Source organism: Podarcis liolepis, assembly GCF_965112155.1.
Source record: "Podarcis liolepis genome assembly, chromosome: 6".
Lineage (NCBI taxonomy): Eukaryota > Metazoa > Chordata > Lepidosauria > Squamata > Lacertidae > Podarcis > Podarcis liolepis.
In genome coordinates, this window is record NC_139559.1 from 79,731,099 (window position 1) to 79,750,058 (window position 18,960).

The following is an 18,960-nucleotide window of genomic DNA, read 5'->3' on the forward strand; positions in this document are numbered from 1 at the left end:
TGAGCAAACACATCCAGAAGTGACAAGCATCAGTTAAAGGCTGGTTCTTCCATCCCTAGTTACTGCCCTCCAGCCCAATTAAAAACCCTCTCTTGTTCTCAGTTGTGTTGCAAGAAAAAGTTGAATTTTCATGGAGCAACACAATAATCTGCAGGCATGTGGCATAAGGAATTCATTAGAAGGTGAGAAAAAACTCAGTAAGCAAATGATCTTTTTTTTTTAATGCTCATGAGTCATACCGCTCATAAAGGAAACTCATATATACCAAACTAATTCTTAATTGAAGCTTCCAAGTGCTTTTGAGCTCCTCACATGCTACTGTATGATCATATGTTCCTTAAAATTAAAAATGACATGGTAGAAAATCCTTTTCAGCATATCTTCTCACAAATGTAGGTATATACAAAGTGCTTAAAACTACACAGGTGACCCAGAGATTTCCAAACACTGACCACAATCCAACCAAAGCTATACAGTTAAATCCATTTCGATTTCCACTGCAAGAAATTCAAGTACACACTTAATACACTTACTGGAATGAATGGGACTTAGAAGGGTTTAGCTTTGGCTCGATCATTAAGATCGGCTCAGTTTTGAACTGCTTATGATCTACAGGGTCTCTTGCCAGCATGAAAACCTTTCCCTACTGATGGGTTGATTTTCTCCCCAAATACAAAAGCTGTCATAACACTATTTCTGTTTTACCTTTATCTCTGCAGTGTGCAATACTATCTTTTCTGCTGACGGCAACATATGAGAAAAGTAGCTGAGAAAAAAATCGCGGAAGGCCTCACGCGGGTTCAGTTTCTTATTATACATCAGCCCTATTCAGGTGTTTGAGCAAACACATAAGGGCTTAAACTGTGGAGGAAGACAGGGGTGTGTATACCAGCCCAACTCCAAATGCCCCACATGCTCTGGCACCACATTAGACCCCCATGCATTCAGTTGAACACGCTCCAAAGATCCCTGCAGTCAGGAACGCTTCTTCTTCAAACCTTCATGTTTTAAACACAGCTGGCACACTTCGGGGTATAGGGTGGGGCTTACATGTGTGCTCCCTTCTCTTCCACAGTTTGCCTGAAAGCCAAAATAGGGCTAAGCTGAATACTGTGTGTGCCCATGTCTATGTGTGTGTCGAACATCTGTGTGCAAGGAAGCTCCAGTTCTCCTTGTCAAAGGATTGCTTCCCTCTTCCTGTGCCTTTCAAATGTTCCCAAAAACGGCAGGTCAGCTGTCTGTGAACAAGCCACCATCTCACCTCCCCACTTTCTGCTGGCTTTCAAACAGTGGGAAGAAAGGCTGGCCTACAAGATTCTTACTAAGCACACAAGACATCAGGACTCTTGGAAACAACAACTGCTGACTTTCAAAGAAGATGAACTGTGATAAGAAGGGTTTTTAAAAATAATTCATCAGATGGCATTAAGAACCAGTCAAGGCAGCATCTCCTGTTATCTTTGGAAGGCATAAAGCACACTTTCAAGAGCCACCTGTATATCAGAAGATGCATGCAAAATGAAAGGTGATGATGGAACTATAAGGTACAGCTCTGTGTCAGTGATGATAAACTAAGAGCTTCAGTTTGAAAGTGATAACTGTAGCCTGCATGTCTGCTCTGCAAGACTGAAGTGTTTATTATAATTCACTGCCGTATCACATGATCTTGAACAGCATGTACCATTTTGACTCCCCAAAAGTGCAAGCAACAAGACAAACTACTCAAATGTACAGATTCCAAATTCCCCTTTGAGAGTCAGTATAGTGCAGTGCTTTGAGTGCCAAAGACCACAGAGGATCCAGAATCGAATTCTCACTGAGTCATGAAACTCACGAGCCTCAGTACTTCTCTCTCTCTCTCTCTCTCTCTCTCTCTCTCTCTCTCCCTCCCTCCCTCTCCCTCCCTCCCTCCCTCTCTGCATAACCCACCTCACAAGGTTGCTGTAGGGCAGGTATAGGCAAACTCAGGCCTCCAGATGTTTTGGGACTACAACTCCCATCATCCCTAGCTAACAAGACCAGTGGTCAAGGATGATGGGAGTTGTAGTCCCAAAACATTGGGGGGGGCTGAGTTTACCTATGCCTGCTATAGGGGAAGGAACCTGCAAGTCACTCTGAGCTCTTTGGAGCAAAGCCGGGACAAAAAGGTAGTAAAATCAATCAAGATAAATTATGGCACTTGTATTGAGTTTTGGGGATGCTGTCATTTTCTGGTTCTACCAAACAGTTCATATGTGAACATTTTCCAAACCAAAAGATAGTCAAGGCACAGCTGTTTTGGGTTTTTATTGGAGGCACACTTCAGTCTCATGTTCCAAATACTTTTCAGTATGAAAAAGTGCTACATGCATTCAACTTCTGCCTCCAGGGCAAGTGCCAGCTTGCCCCCGTGACCATGGGTGCCTAGGGCTGTGGGTGCCATGAAGCCCTGTCACCTAAATTTGTGGGTGCCTGGTCCCTTCATGGGGAATTTTGTGGGTGCTCAGGCACCCAGGGCCCCAGGGAGTTGGCAACTATGCTCCAGTGCTTGGAAGAGCTACACTCTGGGGTTTGTTTCTTATTCAGGAATCAGGATTGAAAAGGTTTTTGTCATATAAGACGATCTGCCTTGGGCTTTCACTGTGGCCTTGAAAGTCCTTTACACAACTACAAGGGAGTAAACTGAACTCAGTGGGACTTGCCTCTGAATAACCATGCAGAGGAGCAGGTTTTAAAACACATCTAACAAAAATTCTCCTGCCTGATGTAAAGCAGACCATGCATTTCTAATGATAAACTAGATGACCCTACAAAGAACTTTTAAAATCTAAAGGAAGATAAGCACGTACCTACACCCCTTGCACGACTCTTTTCTTCACTAGTTCTTCTACTTTTAATTATTTATCTTTTGGGGATTTTAGTATCTTACATTTCAGGGCAACAGTTTGAAATTTTAGAATTCTAAATATTTGTTCTAACTTGAATTTATGAAGGAAATCAAGCTCAGCAGGCACACCCTTCCCTTGGTTTTTATTCTGGAATCCCTGCAAGCTCCAGTTAGCAAAGAGATGTGATAATTGGAGCCCCACCCTAAGCACTTTGCCAGTTTCTTATATCTCCACACCTCATTTGCATTAATCACTTAAACAAACTTTAAAGCCTGCCTGGGCCTCCTGTTGTTATCAATTCACTTGAGTCAGAGAGAAAAGCCACTGCCAGAACAGGGATGGGCAGCTGACCTGACCTCCTTGCCAGTGTTTTTGTGGACTGCAAGTTAGGTGGGATGCTTGTTTTGGGATAAGCATCATCTGAGTTACAGAGGCAATCAAACATATAACTGGATCATTTCTATCATGCCCTTATAAGCCAAAGATCTCAAGACGAGTAAAAACAATTTCAAGGAAATTGCAATACTGATAAAATCATAAAAAATAACTCTAAGATACACCACAAATATATCCAAGAAACATCAGGGTTAACACCCAAACACCTGTGTTTAAAGCCATCGTTTGAGCTGGTGACTAAACAACAGCAGTGACGATGCAAACCAAATTTCAAGGGACAGGACAGGCATAGGCAAACTCGGCCCTCCAGATGTTTTGGGACTACAACTCCCATCATCCCCGACCACTGGTCCTGTTAGCTAGGGATGATGGGAGTTGCAGTCCCAAAACATCTGGAGGGCCGAGTTTGCCTATGGCTGGGATAGGAAGTTCCAGAGCTGGGATGCTACATGGGGAAGCCCACCACACCACACCACACCACACCACACCACACCACACCACACCACACCACACCACACCCAATGCACAAATCCCACTGATGGGACACAAATGATGGTCAGCCTGGCTGATCTTAACTCCTGGACAGAGTAATTTAACACAATACAAAAAAAATTTAGCAAAACCTAAATGAAATCAATATGTTCCCTTCCATCACATCACATGATAATCATTTATTCTGGGCAAACTTATTCCGGAAAACTTAATTCAACACCTCATTCTGTTACATTTTAAAGGCTGTAGTGGAGGCAACACCTCCTCAAAATAGTATTAGTTATCACTGTCATAAAGATACAGGGATCTGGGAAGAATGCAAGAGACATTTTTAAGAAATCTCTGAAATTCCTTGTACAAGCAGACGGAGCATGATCCCTGAATTCTGGTTATGCTAAGAAGTAAGTTCAGAGATCAAAACAAAATCGTAGAGTCACAGAATTGTGGAGTTAGAAGGGACCCCAATGGTCAGCTAGTCTAGTCCAACACCTTGCAGGGAAGGGACCTCAATTAAGCATCCATGACAAATGACCATCCAACATTTGCTTAAAAACCTCCAAGGAAGGAGAGTCCACCACCTTCCGACAGAGTCTGTTGCACTGTTGAACAGTTCGATGTGTAGTCGGAATCTTCTTTCTTGTAACTTGAAGCCACTGGTTCAGGTCCTATCCTCAGGAGCAGGATAAAGCAAACTTGCTCCATCTCCCATGTGGCAGCCCTTTAGATATCTGAATATGGCTATCATATCTCCTCTCAGTCTCCTCTTTTCCAGGCTAAACATACCCAACTCCTTCAACTGTTCCTCTTAAAGCTTGGTTTCAAGACCCTTGATTATCTTGGTCACCCTCCCCTGCACATGTTCCAGCTTGTCAATATTCTCAGAACTAGACACAGTACTCCAGGTGTGGTCTGACCAAGGCAGATTAGAGCAGCACTATGACTTCCCTAGATTGGGACACTGAACTTCTGTTGATGGCAGCCTATAACAGCATTAGCTTTTTTTGCTGCTGCCTCACACTGCTGACTCATGTTAAGCTTGTGGTCTACTAAGACCCCTAGGTCCTTTTCACATGTAATACTGAAAAGCCAGATGTCCCCCATTTTATATTTGTGCAGCTGGTTCTTCCTGCTTAAATGTAGAGCCTTACTTTTGTCCCAATTGAAATTTATTTTGTTTGGGCCCAGTCATCTTGAATCCCAATTCTGTCTTCTGCAGCATTAGTTGCCCTCCCAGTTTGATGTCATCTGCAAATTTGATGAGCATCCCCTATTCCATCATCCAAGTTGTTTATAAAAATGTTTAGCATAACATCTAATCATTCCGTTCTTTCAAATCACTGCTTTTTGCTTTGCACAATAGAAGCATAATGCATAAACTGCTCTCTCATCAGCAATTCATTCAATATTCTCATTCTATTCAGCCACTTTTAAGTCTCTAAAAGCAAAATCAATGAGGGCAAGCTTTAGACCAAATAAGCAGAGGGGAAATGTTCTGTTATTTATGAAACACAATAATCGCACGGTTTGACTGGACCAAAGCTCCACCCCAAACGATTGCTCAGGACTACTTCAGATACAACAATTTGCATAAAAAAGGGGGAGAATTGGTGACACACACACTTCTTTGGAAAAGTCCCCATTTAAGACTGCACCAAAGTAGCACGACAAAAGGAAGAATGAGTCATCACATCTAATACCACTACCAAACAAATCCCTGAGAAGCAAATTCAGAAACTGCAAGAATATATAACTCATCCATCTTTTGGTTACTGAGAGACAATAGTGTTTGTGAACATAAAGGGATCATTAGTGGACCTTGAATTTACCCAATCCATCAAAAAACTGTTTTTTGACATTTCCGTCTCAACTGTGAATTCCACTGATTATTATGCATTGTATGAAAACTACTTCATTTCTCTATCATAAACCTGCTGCTACAAAATCCACGCATTGGGAGAAAAAAGTAAACTACATTTTTATTTTATCTGTTACAGATCAAAATAATTCTAATCATCTAGTAGGATGGATTGCCTGGAGATTCATAATTAAGTATATTATTAATATTTTAATTAGTATAATGAAACACCACAAACTTCGGAACATTACTAGTAGGACAAATCAAAGAAAAAACTAGCAGTATAGAGAAAGACTATATCCTGTATTTTTGACATGTTTGTAGGGTGACTGATTTGCTAGGGATAAAAACTATATAAATAAACCAAGGCAGTTTGATCTGTTTATCTGCAACATATACGCATGTTGCTTGATGACCTCGAAATGTGCTCTGATAAAGGGCAGTCTTTTTCCACACAGCTACTGGGCTGGGGATGGGGGGGGGGTAGGCAGCTCTACAGTGCTTGGTTGCATTTGTTGCCTCAGTTGGAAGACAGATTCAACTTTTTAATTACCACTTGATCACCAGGATTGTGAATGCAAACAGACTTAGAAGCTAACCAATTCACTGAAGCCATCTTAAGTATTCTGACAGTAAAAAAATATACTGACTGTTTTAGCATTGTTCTTGTGTATTTTTTTTCTAGAAATGCAAAGAATCAGTTTTCAAAAAGATAAAGTTAGATGATATATTCACAAAGAGAGAAATCAAAACTGATGCTTACCATTAAACTTTTAAATTTCCTATTTTCTGCAATGTGAAAAAAGCATTCTCTTGTGAAAATCTTTATGTGCTTCACTTCATTATTGTACCTATGGGCAATGAATAACATGAATATAAATGTGTTTTTAATCAGCAACAATCAATAAATTACTTGAGGGCATGCCCCACCACTACACAAATAAATTCTTAAGACAAAATGTATATCCATGCCAATACACCCTTGACACCTAATTAACAAAACACATTTATTAGGGTTTGGCTCAAGATGCAGACTCAATTCAGATTTTAGAAAAGGCCTCCCAGCAAGATCTGATTATGGGATCCTGTAATGCTGATTGCATTCAACTTCATATTGACAAAACAGACCGGCAGCTTTATTTAAAATTAATATTCCTTAGACGTTAAGCTTGTTTCCATTTGCAATCAATTCAAGGGAAATATTCTATTTGACTTCAGCTGGTAGTCAAATCAATTTTAAACATTTTCTAGTTAAAATGCAAATGGACCACTAAATCACCTTATGCTAACTAGCATAAAGTCATTTGTGTCCTAACTCATACATTAATTAGTGCACTGCACCACAGCCTCCGTTGAACAGACTACTAACAAAAGAAGATGCCTGAAGACCAAAGGAAATGAACCTGAATGGCTTTGTGGGAGATGAAGAAGGATGTGCAGACTGAAATGCAGCACAGCTGCAATGCAAGAGCATTTGTGTCTGTGCAGCAGCAGATCCTGACTAACACACACACACACACACACACACACACATACTCACAAGGCGTGATTTACAAGCAAAAACGCTTCACTGTATATTTAACTATCCTTGTGCTGGATTAGGGAACTCTGACCTTCAATAAAAGTTTCATGAGTTGTATCAACAAGGCAAAAGTACTTCTCAAACTATCCAGATTTTCATAAATGACAGAATATATTATTTTTAGCAAAATGTAACTGCAGCAGGCAATGAGAATGTCGTCTATTGCAGTGTTTTTCAACCACTGTTCCGCGGCACACTAGTGTGCCGCGAGATGTTGCCTGGTGTGCCGTGGGAAAAATTGAAATATTCGAAAGATTTAAAAATAAAGTATTTTATAATTTTTCACATTTCTGTTTACTTACTATTTCATAATAAAGTAATTATAAAATACTTTCTTTGTGTTTATTTGATTCCTATTCAAGAGAATTACTTTATATATAGTCAATATAGGCACAGAGTTAATTTTTTTAACATTTTCTAATGGTGGTGTGCCTCGTGATTTTTTTTTCATGAAACAAGTGTGCCTTTGCCCAAAAAAGGTTGAAAAACACTGGTCTATTGGTCACATCTATTCACACAAGAGCTAAAACAATAATGGAAAGGATAAATGCTTTTGCAGGAGGCGGGAATTAATTCTCACTTACTTAATGCTAATGCTGATGGCATATTCTCCCGATTCCGTAGTCCTATACCGCACTAAGTATGTGCTGTTTACCCGGTTAATAAGTTCAGTCTCTGCTTGCAGCCTTTCCATCATTCCAGCATACCTGCAACAAAATGTGTGAAGTTACTAACTACACTTTCCTTAAAAATGGACACTAAGCAGATGAGCCAAAGGCACTTTGCAGGGGCATGTCCGTGAGCTGAGCAGCTCATAGCTCCACCCACCCCATCGCAAGTGAGGCTGGGGTTTTCGGCTGGTTTGGCAAGCAGCTTGCGAGGTGGCGTTGTGGGGAAAATTAAGATTTGCTGAAGTTTTGTGGCATGTGCCCAGGCCCTTCCACATAGGTCACGACCTAGCACTGAAACAGAATAAATGATTGCACCAGCAAGAATCATGAGCTTGGCTAGAGGTGGACCATGCACGTCCTGATATTCATCAGCAACTGATACCCACCTCTATTAAGTTGGACCCCTGACCATTATGTCCAGTCATGGCCAACTCTGGGGTTGTGGTGCTCATCTCGCTTTATTGGCCAAGGGAGCCAGCGTACAGCTTCCAGGTCATGCGGCCAGCATGACTAAGCCGCTTCTGGCAAACCAGAGCAGCGCACGGAAACGCCGTTTACCTTCCCGCCGGAGCAGTACCTATTTATCTACTTGCACTTTGATGTGTTTTCAAACTGCTAGGTTGGCAGGAGCGAGGGACTGAGCAACAGGAGCTCACCCCATCGTGGGGATTCAAACTGCCGACCTTCTGATCAGCAAGTCCTAGACTCTGTGGTTTAACCCACAGCGCCCATACTCAGTGGCGAATCCAATTATGGGAATTTCATTCACTCGACTGTGTTACATTGTTATTATTATTAGCCTTTAATGGCATAAGTTTAGATAATAAAATCATACAGAGTCATCCAAATACATTAATAATCCAAACACATACAATATATAAAAGACTAGATAGACTGTGTTGCATCGTACCAATTGCGGACTTAGGATTCCAGCCGATGGGCTGCATGCACAGAACCATTTCACATGTGTGGGGTCTACAAAGGTGTTTTGTACATGAAAGGCATGTCTGCTTACTGGAGTGAATGCAATGGCACTTTGCTTCTATGATTAGAACAGGAATTCCAGTATAGGTACAATCAGGGCTTTTTTTAAACCGGAACTCAGTTCTGGCATCTCTTGGGTAGACACCATTCCCATTCTAAGAGAATGAGGGTGGCGTTCATAGTCAGTTCCAGCACCTCTTTCCCTAGAAAAATAGTGCTGGGTACAATATACAGATTCCTTCATTGCAGTATAACCAATATCTTAGTCATTCCAAAATGTGCCAAGACATAATAGTGTAACTTGCAATAACCACTGCTGTGCAATAATAATTAATGGCTTCTGTGAGGTTCTGGATGAGTCTCCTTCACCTATCCATGGCTTGTGAGGACCAGTACTTCTGCTGAGTTACTGTATTTCATCAGAGATGCATAAGAATCTCCTGTCCCTTAGAAGAGTTTTGTGTGTGAGAGAGACAGTTGTCAAAAGTTGGGGAAGCATCCCATGATATGCTTGCATATAACACATGATCCTGATTTATCATCAACATCATTGTGGATGGCCATTCAAACATAGGAAGCTGTTTTATATTGGGAAACTAGTTAGGTAAATATCTAAGCAAGAATTGAACATGCACAGCTGATGGAAAGAGGAATTGATGAAAAACTATTAGAAATTAAGAAAAAGTATCTTATTGTGACCAGCAAAGGAGGGAGGGGAAAGAAGCATATTGAAGGGGGGGGTGGAAAAGTCCATTTTAAATGTTGTGTTAAATTTGAATTAATTTGTTGTTAATTTGTTAAAAATTTGGAAAATGAATACCAATTAGTTGGCAAGAAAGGAACCTGTTTTATACTGGTAAGAATATTGGTCCCTCTGTTATCTATGCTGATGGCAGAGGCTTTCTAGGGTTTCAGACAGGGAACCTCTTCCAGCCCAAGCCAGAGATGCCAGGACTGAACTGAGGAGCTTCTGCTTGAAAAGCAGATGCTCTGTCACTTAGCTACGGTCCTTCCACCAGACAGGAGGTTCCAGGAAGCCAGGCAGCTCAAAGACAAACAGTAACTGGAATTTGCAAGCAAAATGCTTACTTCCCATGTGCACTTGGGCTGAATAGATACATCACTATCTATTCCTCCAATGTCTATGAGACCTCTCTCATCCACAAACTGAGATCAGGGGAACCGGTAAGGAGGGGTGTGGCTGGGGTTCATGAACTTGCATAGAGGAGTTTTATCTTGTATTTTATTCTCTTGATGAAGGGCAGTAAAACAACAACAACAACAACAACAACAACAACAACAACAACAACAACAACAACAACAGAAAGAGTATGCTGGTGATCAGGGACTGTCTCATCTAAGATTTGGCATGAGATTCTTAGATTTCACTCTAAGGGATAGTTAGTGTGTGTGTGTGTGTGTGTGTGTGTGTGAGAGAGAGAGAGAGAGAGAGAGAGAGAGAGAGAGAGAGAGAGAGAGATTGGTATAAACAGACTGTCAAAATCATAAAGTATGGTAAACCTATGAAAAATGCCGTCAGGCAGTGCATATATTCAATTATTTTTGCCTACATTGCAACAAAATGCCTTCTGCAGAAGATCAGAAAGGTTAAACTACAACAAATTAGATTGCTATTAATAACAGGTTTTTTGCTCAGGCTATTTATTTAAACTCCCAGGCACCACCAAAACCGAAAACAACATAGTTTAGAAGCACTCACCATGGCTGGGAAGAATAGTCTACTGGTTTAGGAACCTAATATTGAAAAAAATTAAAAGAGAAAAATAAATTACATGCATAATATTGTGATGTACTGTATTGAATAAATAGTGTTGTGCTACGGCTTTAAGACAAGGATATAAATGATCATAAAATTGAGGAAATCCTATAATTCTACCCATTATTTAAAATTAATGACTAAAACAATGTGTTATTACAGCACTGGTTCACATAAATACATCTGCACAGCTACTTAATTATGATAGGTGACAACTTTAGAAACCTGACTATGCCCACCCACACCCCGCTATATATATAATGGGTGTCTGCATTAATTACATTTGGTAATAAATTTTCCTACTTCAGCCAATAAAATGGTCATCTATGTGGGACTACCTTTGAAATTGACTCGGAAGCTACAACTAATACAGAATACAGCAGCTAGACTGGGACTGGGAGTGGCCACCGGGACCATATAACACCTGTCCTAAAGGATCTTCACTGGCTCCCAGTACATTTCCGAGCACAATTCAAAGTGTTGGTGTTGATCAGCCTCAGCTTTGTATATCTCAAGGAGCGTCTCCACCCCCATTGTCCAGCCTGGACACTGAGGTCCAGCTCTGAGGGCCTTCGGGCGGTTCTCTCACTACGAGAAATGAAGTTACAGGGAACCAGACAGACGGCCTTCTCGGTAGTGGCGCCAGCCCTGTGGAACGCCCTCCCTGTGTACGTCAAGAAGATAAACAGCGACACGACAGTCAGAAGACATCTGAATGAAGGCAGCCCTGTATAGGGAAGTTTTAAAATGTTTGAGGTTTTTATATTTTGTTGGAAGCTGCCCAGAGTGGCTGGGGCAACCCAGTCAGATAGGTAGGATACACATAAAAATAAAATAATCACCATCTACTGAAACATGTACAAATACTGAGTTGTTTAAAGTATCCAGCCAAACCATATGGTGTAGACTCCAACTCTCATCAGCCTAAGCCAGCATGGCCAATGGTCAGAGATGATGGGAGTTGTAGTCCAGCAATACTGGCACAGCACCATGTTGCCGATGCCTGTACTAAACTCTATATATCAACAGCATTTATTTAAAAGGGGAAAAGGGAAGAGTGGGTGGAGGAGCAAAGTTATTTTGAGAGTGATATTTCTGCCTGGGAAATGAGTGGCTTCTGTAGATATTCTGTAGATATTTCTGTAGATATTCTGTAGATATTTCTGTAGATGTTGCCAGGATGAAGCAGAAGCCCCATCTTACCCCAGGCTCTTTCCCCTTGTACTCATACACACTGATGGAGATGCGAGTGTGGTGCTATGGCATGTTTAAGCCTGGGCCCCAGACTACTGCTTTGGCAAGATTTTAATGGTTGGTTTACTGATTCTACTATTCCATCTGTTTTTGGTTGTTCTGCTATATATGGTGCAAAATTGCCAGTTTTAATTTAGAGGAATGTTTTATTGCATTTGTTAGTGGATCTACGTATTTATAACTGTTTTGCAACTGCACACATTCAGGATATAAATAAAGGCTATTTATCACCATCGTTTGTCTATTTCACATGCACAGTGAATAACATCACCACCACCGCCTCCTCTCTGTACAGGGTATGCTATGGCATATCTGCTAAACTCTAATATACAAAGCAATCCCGAACCCTGGAATGATATCATCATCACAGGACTGTCGAGATAATAAATAGTGCAGATTACATATGGTAACTAACCGCAACAAAAATGGAAAGAAATAAAGTGAATTATAAGCTGTTATTTATCCAATACAGAAGACATTTTGCTGCCACATATTCCATACTGCAGATAGAAAAAATGCTTTATCAGTGTATCTGAGAGCACACCATAGTATAGATATTCCAGACCTCAACCATTTTTCATTCAATATTTATTCTTCATGCCTTTTGATGTATGTATTTTATACTGTTTCTGGGCACTTTTATATGGGCTGGTTGTAAAGGCTGTTATTTAATAATAATAGTAAAAGCGATGGTGCACTGAAAATTTGATAGATCTTTCCTCATCTCCGTTATCATTTGTCATAAGGGAATGTTTATACTTTGCCCTTCCAGGTGAACAGTGCTGAAGCATCAATTTATCTTTCTAGCAAGAGTCTGCCTGTAATACGCTGAAAATTGATGTTTATTCATATTGCAAATTTATGCAAGCTTCATGACTTAACTTCTCCCTGATAAGAATGCATTTCACTGAAAACTGTACCTTAGGCGGTAATTTTCATTTTGCTTTGGGGCTTTGCTGAGTTTTGCTTTTAGGTGTTTCTCCTTTTTGTTTCTTTTTCCTTTTCCTTTTTCTTTTTTTTTTTTTTGCTACTTGCACATGGATTCAAAAGAGAGAAAGGGGGGAAGCACATGTGCAATTGCTGCACACATGACAAAATTCAAATAGCTTTTGTGAACCTCTCTATGGAACGTTATATCGCGTAGGTAAATTGTAGCTGTGAAACATTATGTACTCGCTTCAGAAGAAGCTCAAGAACAGGAATGAAAAGAAGCACAGCCTACAAATGGATTGTTCACAATTTAAAACTAGAGTTCAGAAGGAGGTTTGGAACCCTTTAGGAACAAATGACACATTACATTAAACGCTCGAATACCTTCAATGTATCTGGTAGGGTTGCCATATTTCAAAAAGTAAAAACCAGGACACCCCAAAATTTTAAGAAGCCACTGGAACTGTTCAGCTTTTTTTTTAGAAAGCCCCCAAAATTGTTGAGCACCTACTGCTTGTAGCCCCGGCAGCACTGACACTGCCCTTCTGCTCACGTGCAAGGAGGCTTACCTGGCAGTGGCTAGGGTATAATTCTCTGCCAACAAGGATATTCAAAAGCAAGAGGAGGAAGTTGCAGCATCTCCCTTCCCTTTGCTCACTTACAAGTTTACAATCAGCAGGCCAGGAGCTGAGCATCTGCTTAGTTGTCAAATCACTTCTTCACAGCTTCTGGGTAAGTGAGTAAGGAGAGGGAGCAAGGAGCAAATATGCGTCACCAGAGGTCGCTGTAGAGCAGCGATCATCATCAATGGGAAATTGCATTAAGACCTATATTACATCGGGAGGGTTGCATTTTTCCAGACCAGTGTAGATACAGTCAAGTGGCAGTGGGTACCAGGTAGAGCAGGCAACATCCCAATCCTGTGGGCCTTGTTTGGGGCACATGAGCCCCAGCAAAAAGCCCCTACATGCTGGGTACACATGGCAGGCCTGATTTAACATAAATGCAAAACTGCATATGTTATTGTAGAAGCAAAGAACCTCACCCAGAATTTGCCATACTTACGACTTCTATGTTGTTATTTGTATTCTGGTGCTTCAGTTGTGGTCAAAAAGTGGCTCCTATAAATCTAACCTCACTGGATCCTTTTTTAAAAATCAGATATGGAATTGCCCGCTATTATAGGTTTCCACTACAGTAAAATTGGAAAGACTTGGGTAATGGAAATTGCTCACTCTTAGCAGCTAACAGTCCTTTAGGAGACTGAAAAGTCATTTCTACCTTAACATGTTATTTAGGTTTCCCCACCTTCAAGGAAGCTTCCTTTAAAAACTCCCTTTGTGGCATGGATCTCTAGCTTGAGCCATGAGGAACAATTTGTCTTTGAGTCACATTTCTTCAGTGAACTTACTGTGTGACTATAGTATCCTGAAGTCAACATTCCAAGGGCAACTGGAATGGGGATTTTGTCCAAAGTTACAGCGTATAGCTGGAGTCACCACCGTTGCTCCTTCCAGTCCTAATCCAACTGTCTGATTCTACAAACCTGGTATAAAATGAGCTGACTCATGCAGAGCTTTGCTGGCAGATAAAATTATAACAGCACAAGCTGCAAGTCATGGGCAATTCAAAACATTCAGAGGTGATGCATGCCTTTGATAGGAAAGAAGGAGAAGGGATCTAGGAAAGTCAAACCAAGCAGACATATGACAAAATGGGCCAAGAGCTCTGGTTTGATAGCTTTTCTCGTTTTCAGATGCATTTATGAGTCCATTATTATGGTCTAATCTTTCTCTATAACCCAAGGTGACTGGGGAATGTATTAGAAATGGAGCGTTCTTGCCCCACTTTTAAGACGGCAGCTTTATTGCACAAAACATTTATTGCAGGTTTTGACTGTATTTTATTTGAAAACTAGTTAGACAATTTAACTTATTAAATTCTGACGAGTTAAGCCTGTCTCTTGTGCAGGGTTCCTTCTGACTTCCAATTTTAAGTCCAATAACAAAGAACATAACCATGTTACATTTTTAAATAAAATTAAGTGTAGCATGTAAACAAAAAGAATCACAAAAATAATGTAAATCCCACTAGGCAGGATTAATAAAAACCTTGGAACGAACCAGGCAAGCTCACTGCAAACATTTTTGTGAAAACAATTATACTGACAAACACAATTACATGGGTCTACTTACACAAGGGCAAGGCTTTACTGCATCACTTGGAAAGAAACCAAGTTCCCGGGTCACTACATTTCTACCCTAAAAGAAACAGAAAGATCCAATTAGAGGGAAACAACACATGCAACTCACCATTGTGCATACAGCCCTTTGAACATCCGTAAGAACTCCAAATTTCCATGTAACAGTTATCAACATGTGCATAGTAATCTGTCCATATTCCATAGCTATTGGACTGGCCTAAGTTACAAGAAGATACAGTGGTACCTTGGTTTACAACCATAATCCGTTCTGGAGGTCTGGTTGTAAACCAAAACAGGTTGTAACCCATGGTGCGCTTTTGCCAATGGGGCCTCCAAAAAAAATTAAAAAAATTGGTTGTAATCCAAAAAAAAGTGGGTTGTAATCCAAAACTGTTATAATCCAAAGCGGTTACAAACCAAGGTACCACTGTAACTCTGCAGGCAATGACTTTCAGCGGTGGGATGAATTCCACCATTTGGTGAACACCAGATATTTTGCATCCCTTCCCCATTTCAAATTAGTCCCCAGAATACAGATGGCTGAATAAATCTACATCTGGTCCATGTCACACACGTAAATTCATAAATCCATTTTGTCCTTTTTCTACATCCATATACATTTTTACATTCAAAGTGTAAAAGCCAGTGAATAACTACCTTCCAGCCCCACACTTTAGTCCAGGAGCTACGGATCAGGGCAGATCAGATCGGAATTCTTGAATTCCGCAAGCATCCCTACCCAGGATCCTCCTAGCTGATCCAAAATGGTTCAGATAGTGTCACTATCACTATACAAGTAGTTTTATACCATTGTATAATGAGATATCAGGGTGATGTACAATGTTAAAAGAGATGGTTGGATGTTCACCTGTCATGGATGCTTTGGGGTTGGACAAGATGACCCTTGGGGTCCTTTCCAACTTGACAATTCCATTATTCTATAAAACACTGTTTAAAAATACGTGTGCATTTCTGTGTACAGTTTGCCCTAATTTTGTACACATTATTTGACTGGAGAACTGCACTGCAAAATTCAGAGATGTGCGAATTTAGAATGGTTATTTTCAGTTCACATGTTGCTTTGGAAAGTGTGGATTATGTATGTGAACTGAATCAAATTTCTACCCCAACCCCCGCAGCAGCACCTCAAAACCTGGTTGCTGTGTCAGGGCATATTTAATGGCACACTGTCCTGGGGGTTTTTTGGGTTTTTAAAAATACATTCATTGGATGTCCAATTTGGTCACTTCAGATCATTCCCGGAGCAGACTGGACGGGGACACAATTTATTTAATTTTTTACTACCACTACGAACCGCACATAAGAGTTCCCTCAAGACAAGCAATTAACAGATCATGTAGCTATTCAGGGTGCTAGTTGTTGCCCTAAACTTTGTGCATGTAGTATTGCCACAGTACAGTGGTACCTCTGGTTACAAACTTAATTCGTTCCGGAGGTCCATTCTTAACCTGAAACCGTTCTTAACCTGAGGTACCACTTTAGCTAAGAGGGCCTCCCACTGCTGCCATGCCACCAGCGCGCAATTTCTGTTCTTATCCTGAGGTAAAGTTCTTAAGCCGAGGTACTACTTCCGGGTTAGTGGACTCTGAAACCCAAAGTGTTTGTAACCTGAGGTGTTTGTAACCCAAGGTACCACTGTACATAAAGAGTTGTACGCCTTTCAAGGATCTCTGGAAGCCAGTCAGCAGCAGTGTGGAGCAATAATGTTGATGTTGTTGTTGTTGTTGTTGTTTTAAAAAACCTTTGATTTTAGGTTGGTACAAAGAAGTAATCATATACCTGTTTTACATCCCCAAACTTACATCTACATATTACATATGCTTTGCTCAAAATTTTCCAGTTTCAAGTATCAGAATCAATGTTTGTAGCTATTGGGTACTCACGAGAGATCACAGGGGACTGTAAAGGTAGTGGTAAAGTTAGGAATTACTACAGTAGGGGTGTGTAGCTCCTTAGGAAAGTATCCTGGCTCTGTAGAGAAGGATTTACTGTGCACAAAAGCAACTATTGGCTGCTTCACTCCCTGGTCGCCCCCACAACCATGTACCTCCTCAGGCAGGCCCAGTGAAAGAACCTCTGAGCAAGAACCTACAAACAATTACACTGGGCTTAAAAAGTAATTGAACTAACACCGTTGATGAGAATTAGGCCTTTGCCAGTGTCTTGAGTCCACAGAACTCTCCAGTTTTCAAATTTTAATAGTAGAACTCTTGTGCCATTAACAGCTAGACCCTTGAGAATAACTGCACTGGCAATGCAGAGCACTGGTCAGCAATTAGCTTTCTTGATTTTATTTTAGTGAGGAGCTGCAGGCTAAGGCCTCTTCATCATTCCACAAACTGGGACAGCTGACTAATTCCAGCATCATAGATGCACCTCTATACGAGGAGGAGGCAGCTATCAATGGTTCAGTATTAACGTGCAGATCAAATGAGTTATGTATGAAATCCCTGTGTACAGAGAAGTAGTACATCCATTTTAAAAAGAGCTCTGTCCTAATCCTCTCCCTGGTGTGCTAGTTTTCTTCACACAATAAAAGTATTATATACTGCATTCAAATAAGCAATACACCGATTGCATTTTTAAGTAGCGTGATTCCAGATGGGATCTACCACATTATTATTCTGAACATGCAGATTGGCTTTAATAGATCTGGATTACTTTTATTATGAAAAGGCTCCCTAAAATGAGGCATGATGGTTGCCATGTGCCAGTCCTGGGGATTTCCATTCTTAACAAGCAGTAACATCACTTCAAATGCAAGATGAATGAAGCACAAAACTGACGAATTAAGGAGGAGTTTCAGACACTTGTCTGGAGCACTGAATAAAGTTGCAATATTGGGCCTTTGAACTACAACCTATCTTTCATCATATATATTTTTGTTTGTTTTGAGTTTGTTTTTTAATTTGTTCCAAGCCAAGAGGTGCATTCCTAACCCTGGGGATAAGCTCTCAGAGATAACAAAATATATAACGTAAGCTGTGATGCAATGCTGCCTTTGCAGGTTCTCTTTGCAATTGCACAATATCCACTGGTTTCTTTTACCGTAAAAACAAAAGACAAGCGTTTGGGGTTTTTTTGGATGAAGGCTATGTTCAACAACTTTACCAGAAAGCCAGTGCCATTGAACTCAAGTGGAATTTAACTTGGAACTAAACATGTTTAAGATTGGCAATTAGCAAGTGACACAGACTCTGGTGCTAACTGATCCACAGCTTTTAGTGAAGCTCAAGTAAAAGTACTGCCTCCCTCTTTGTTTTGATTCTTTGTGGTGCTTCCCATCCCCACCTCCCACATTCTTGCACACGACATAGTCTGGAAGGGGGCAGGTCAGCATGTGATCTAGTGTTCCAGACAACCTTTGGAGAAGACGAAAAGCCTAGAAATTGTATGCAAGTAAGGATCACTGATCAAATACTGTGCTCTTTCAAAAGCTCGCAAAAGAAATGTGTCTCAAAAATCCCAAAGCATTTCAGTAGCAGTCACTTCTGCCCCTTCTCAAATGACAGGAGTTGTCAACAGCTCCTTGCAGGAACAAACAATCCCTGCAGAAACAAGTGACGCCAGAGAGCTGAATCTGGCAGGGAGCGCACCCAGAAATCAGTAAAAAGCAAGCTTTGTTTGCTTGTTTACACTGGTTGCTGTGTTTTCTGGAAATGACAGCACATCAGACTGGAAAGTAGTACAGGTGACCTGGGTGAGAGAGATGCAGAAAGATACATGCCCAGGATATTGCTGGCTGCCAGGGGATTCAGACGGAGAGGAGAATATGAGCTGAGCTGAGCTGAGCTGGGAGGAAGGGTAAAAAGCAAAAACAAGAAAAGACCTTCCTGCAGTGATGAGTGGAGGTTATGAGAGAATTGAGAGTGGTGTATACCCTGATGAACAGGCTTATTTTGGCCCCTATAGTCAAAGAGGGAAGTTA

General features: G+C 40.8%; 1 protein-coding gene across 5 annotated transcripts in view; it reads right to left on the reverse strand.

Annotated features, from left to right (window-relative positions):
* The window catches only part of VAV3 (vav guanine nucleotide exchange factor 3), a 215,160-nt gene that overhangs the window by 19,127 nt on the left and 177,073 nt on the right, over positions 1 to 18,960 (reverse strand). For all 5 annotated transcript variants that reach the window (XR_014527913.1, XM_083511039.1, XM_083511038.1 and 2 more), the window contains exons 21-24: positions 15,004 to 15,069; positions 10,568 to 10,602; positions 7,777 to 7,899; positions 6,374 to 6,461 (exon numbers count right to left, since the gene is read on the reverse strand). Coding sequence is in view for 4 of the 5 variants with exons in the window: in XM_083511039.1 (XP_083367165.1) it covers positions 6,374 to 6,461; positions 7,777 to 7,899; positions 10,568 to 10,602; positions 15,004 to 15,069 (312 nt within the window). In the remaining variant the exon portion in view is untranslated. The remainder of the gene's footprint in view (positions 1 to 6,373; positions 6,462 to 7,776; positions 7,900 to 10,567; positions 10,603 to 15,003; positions 15,070 to 18,960) is intronic.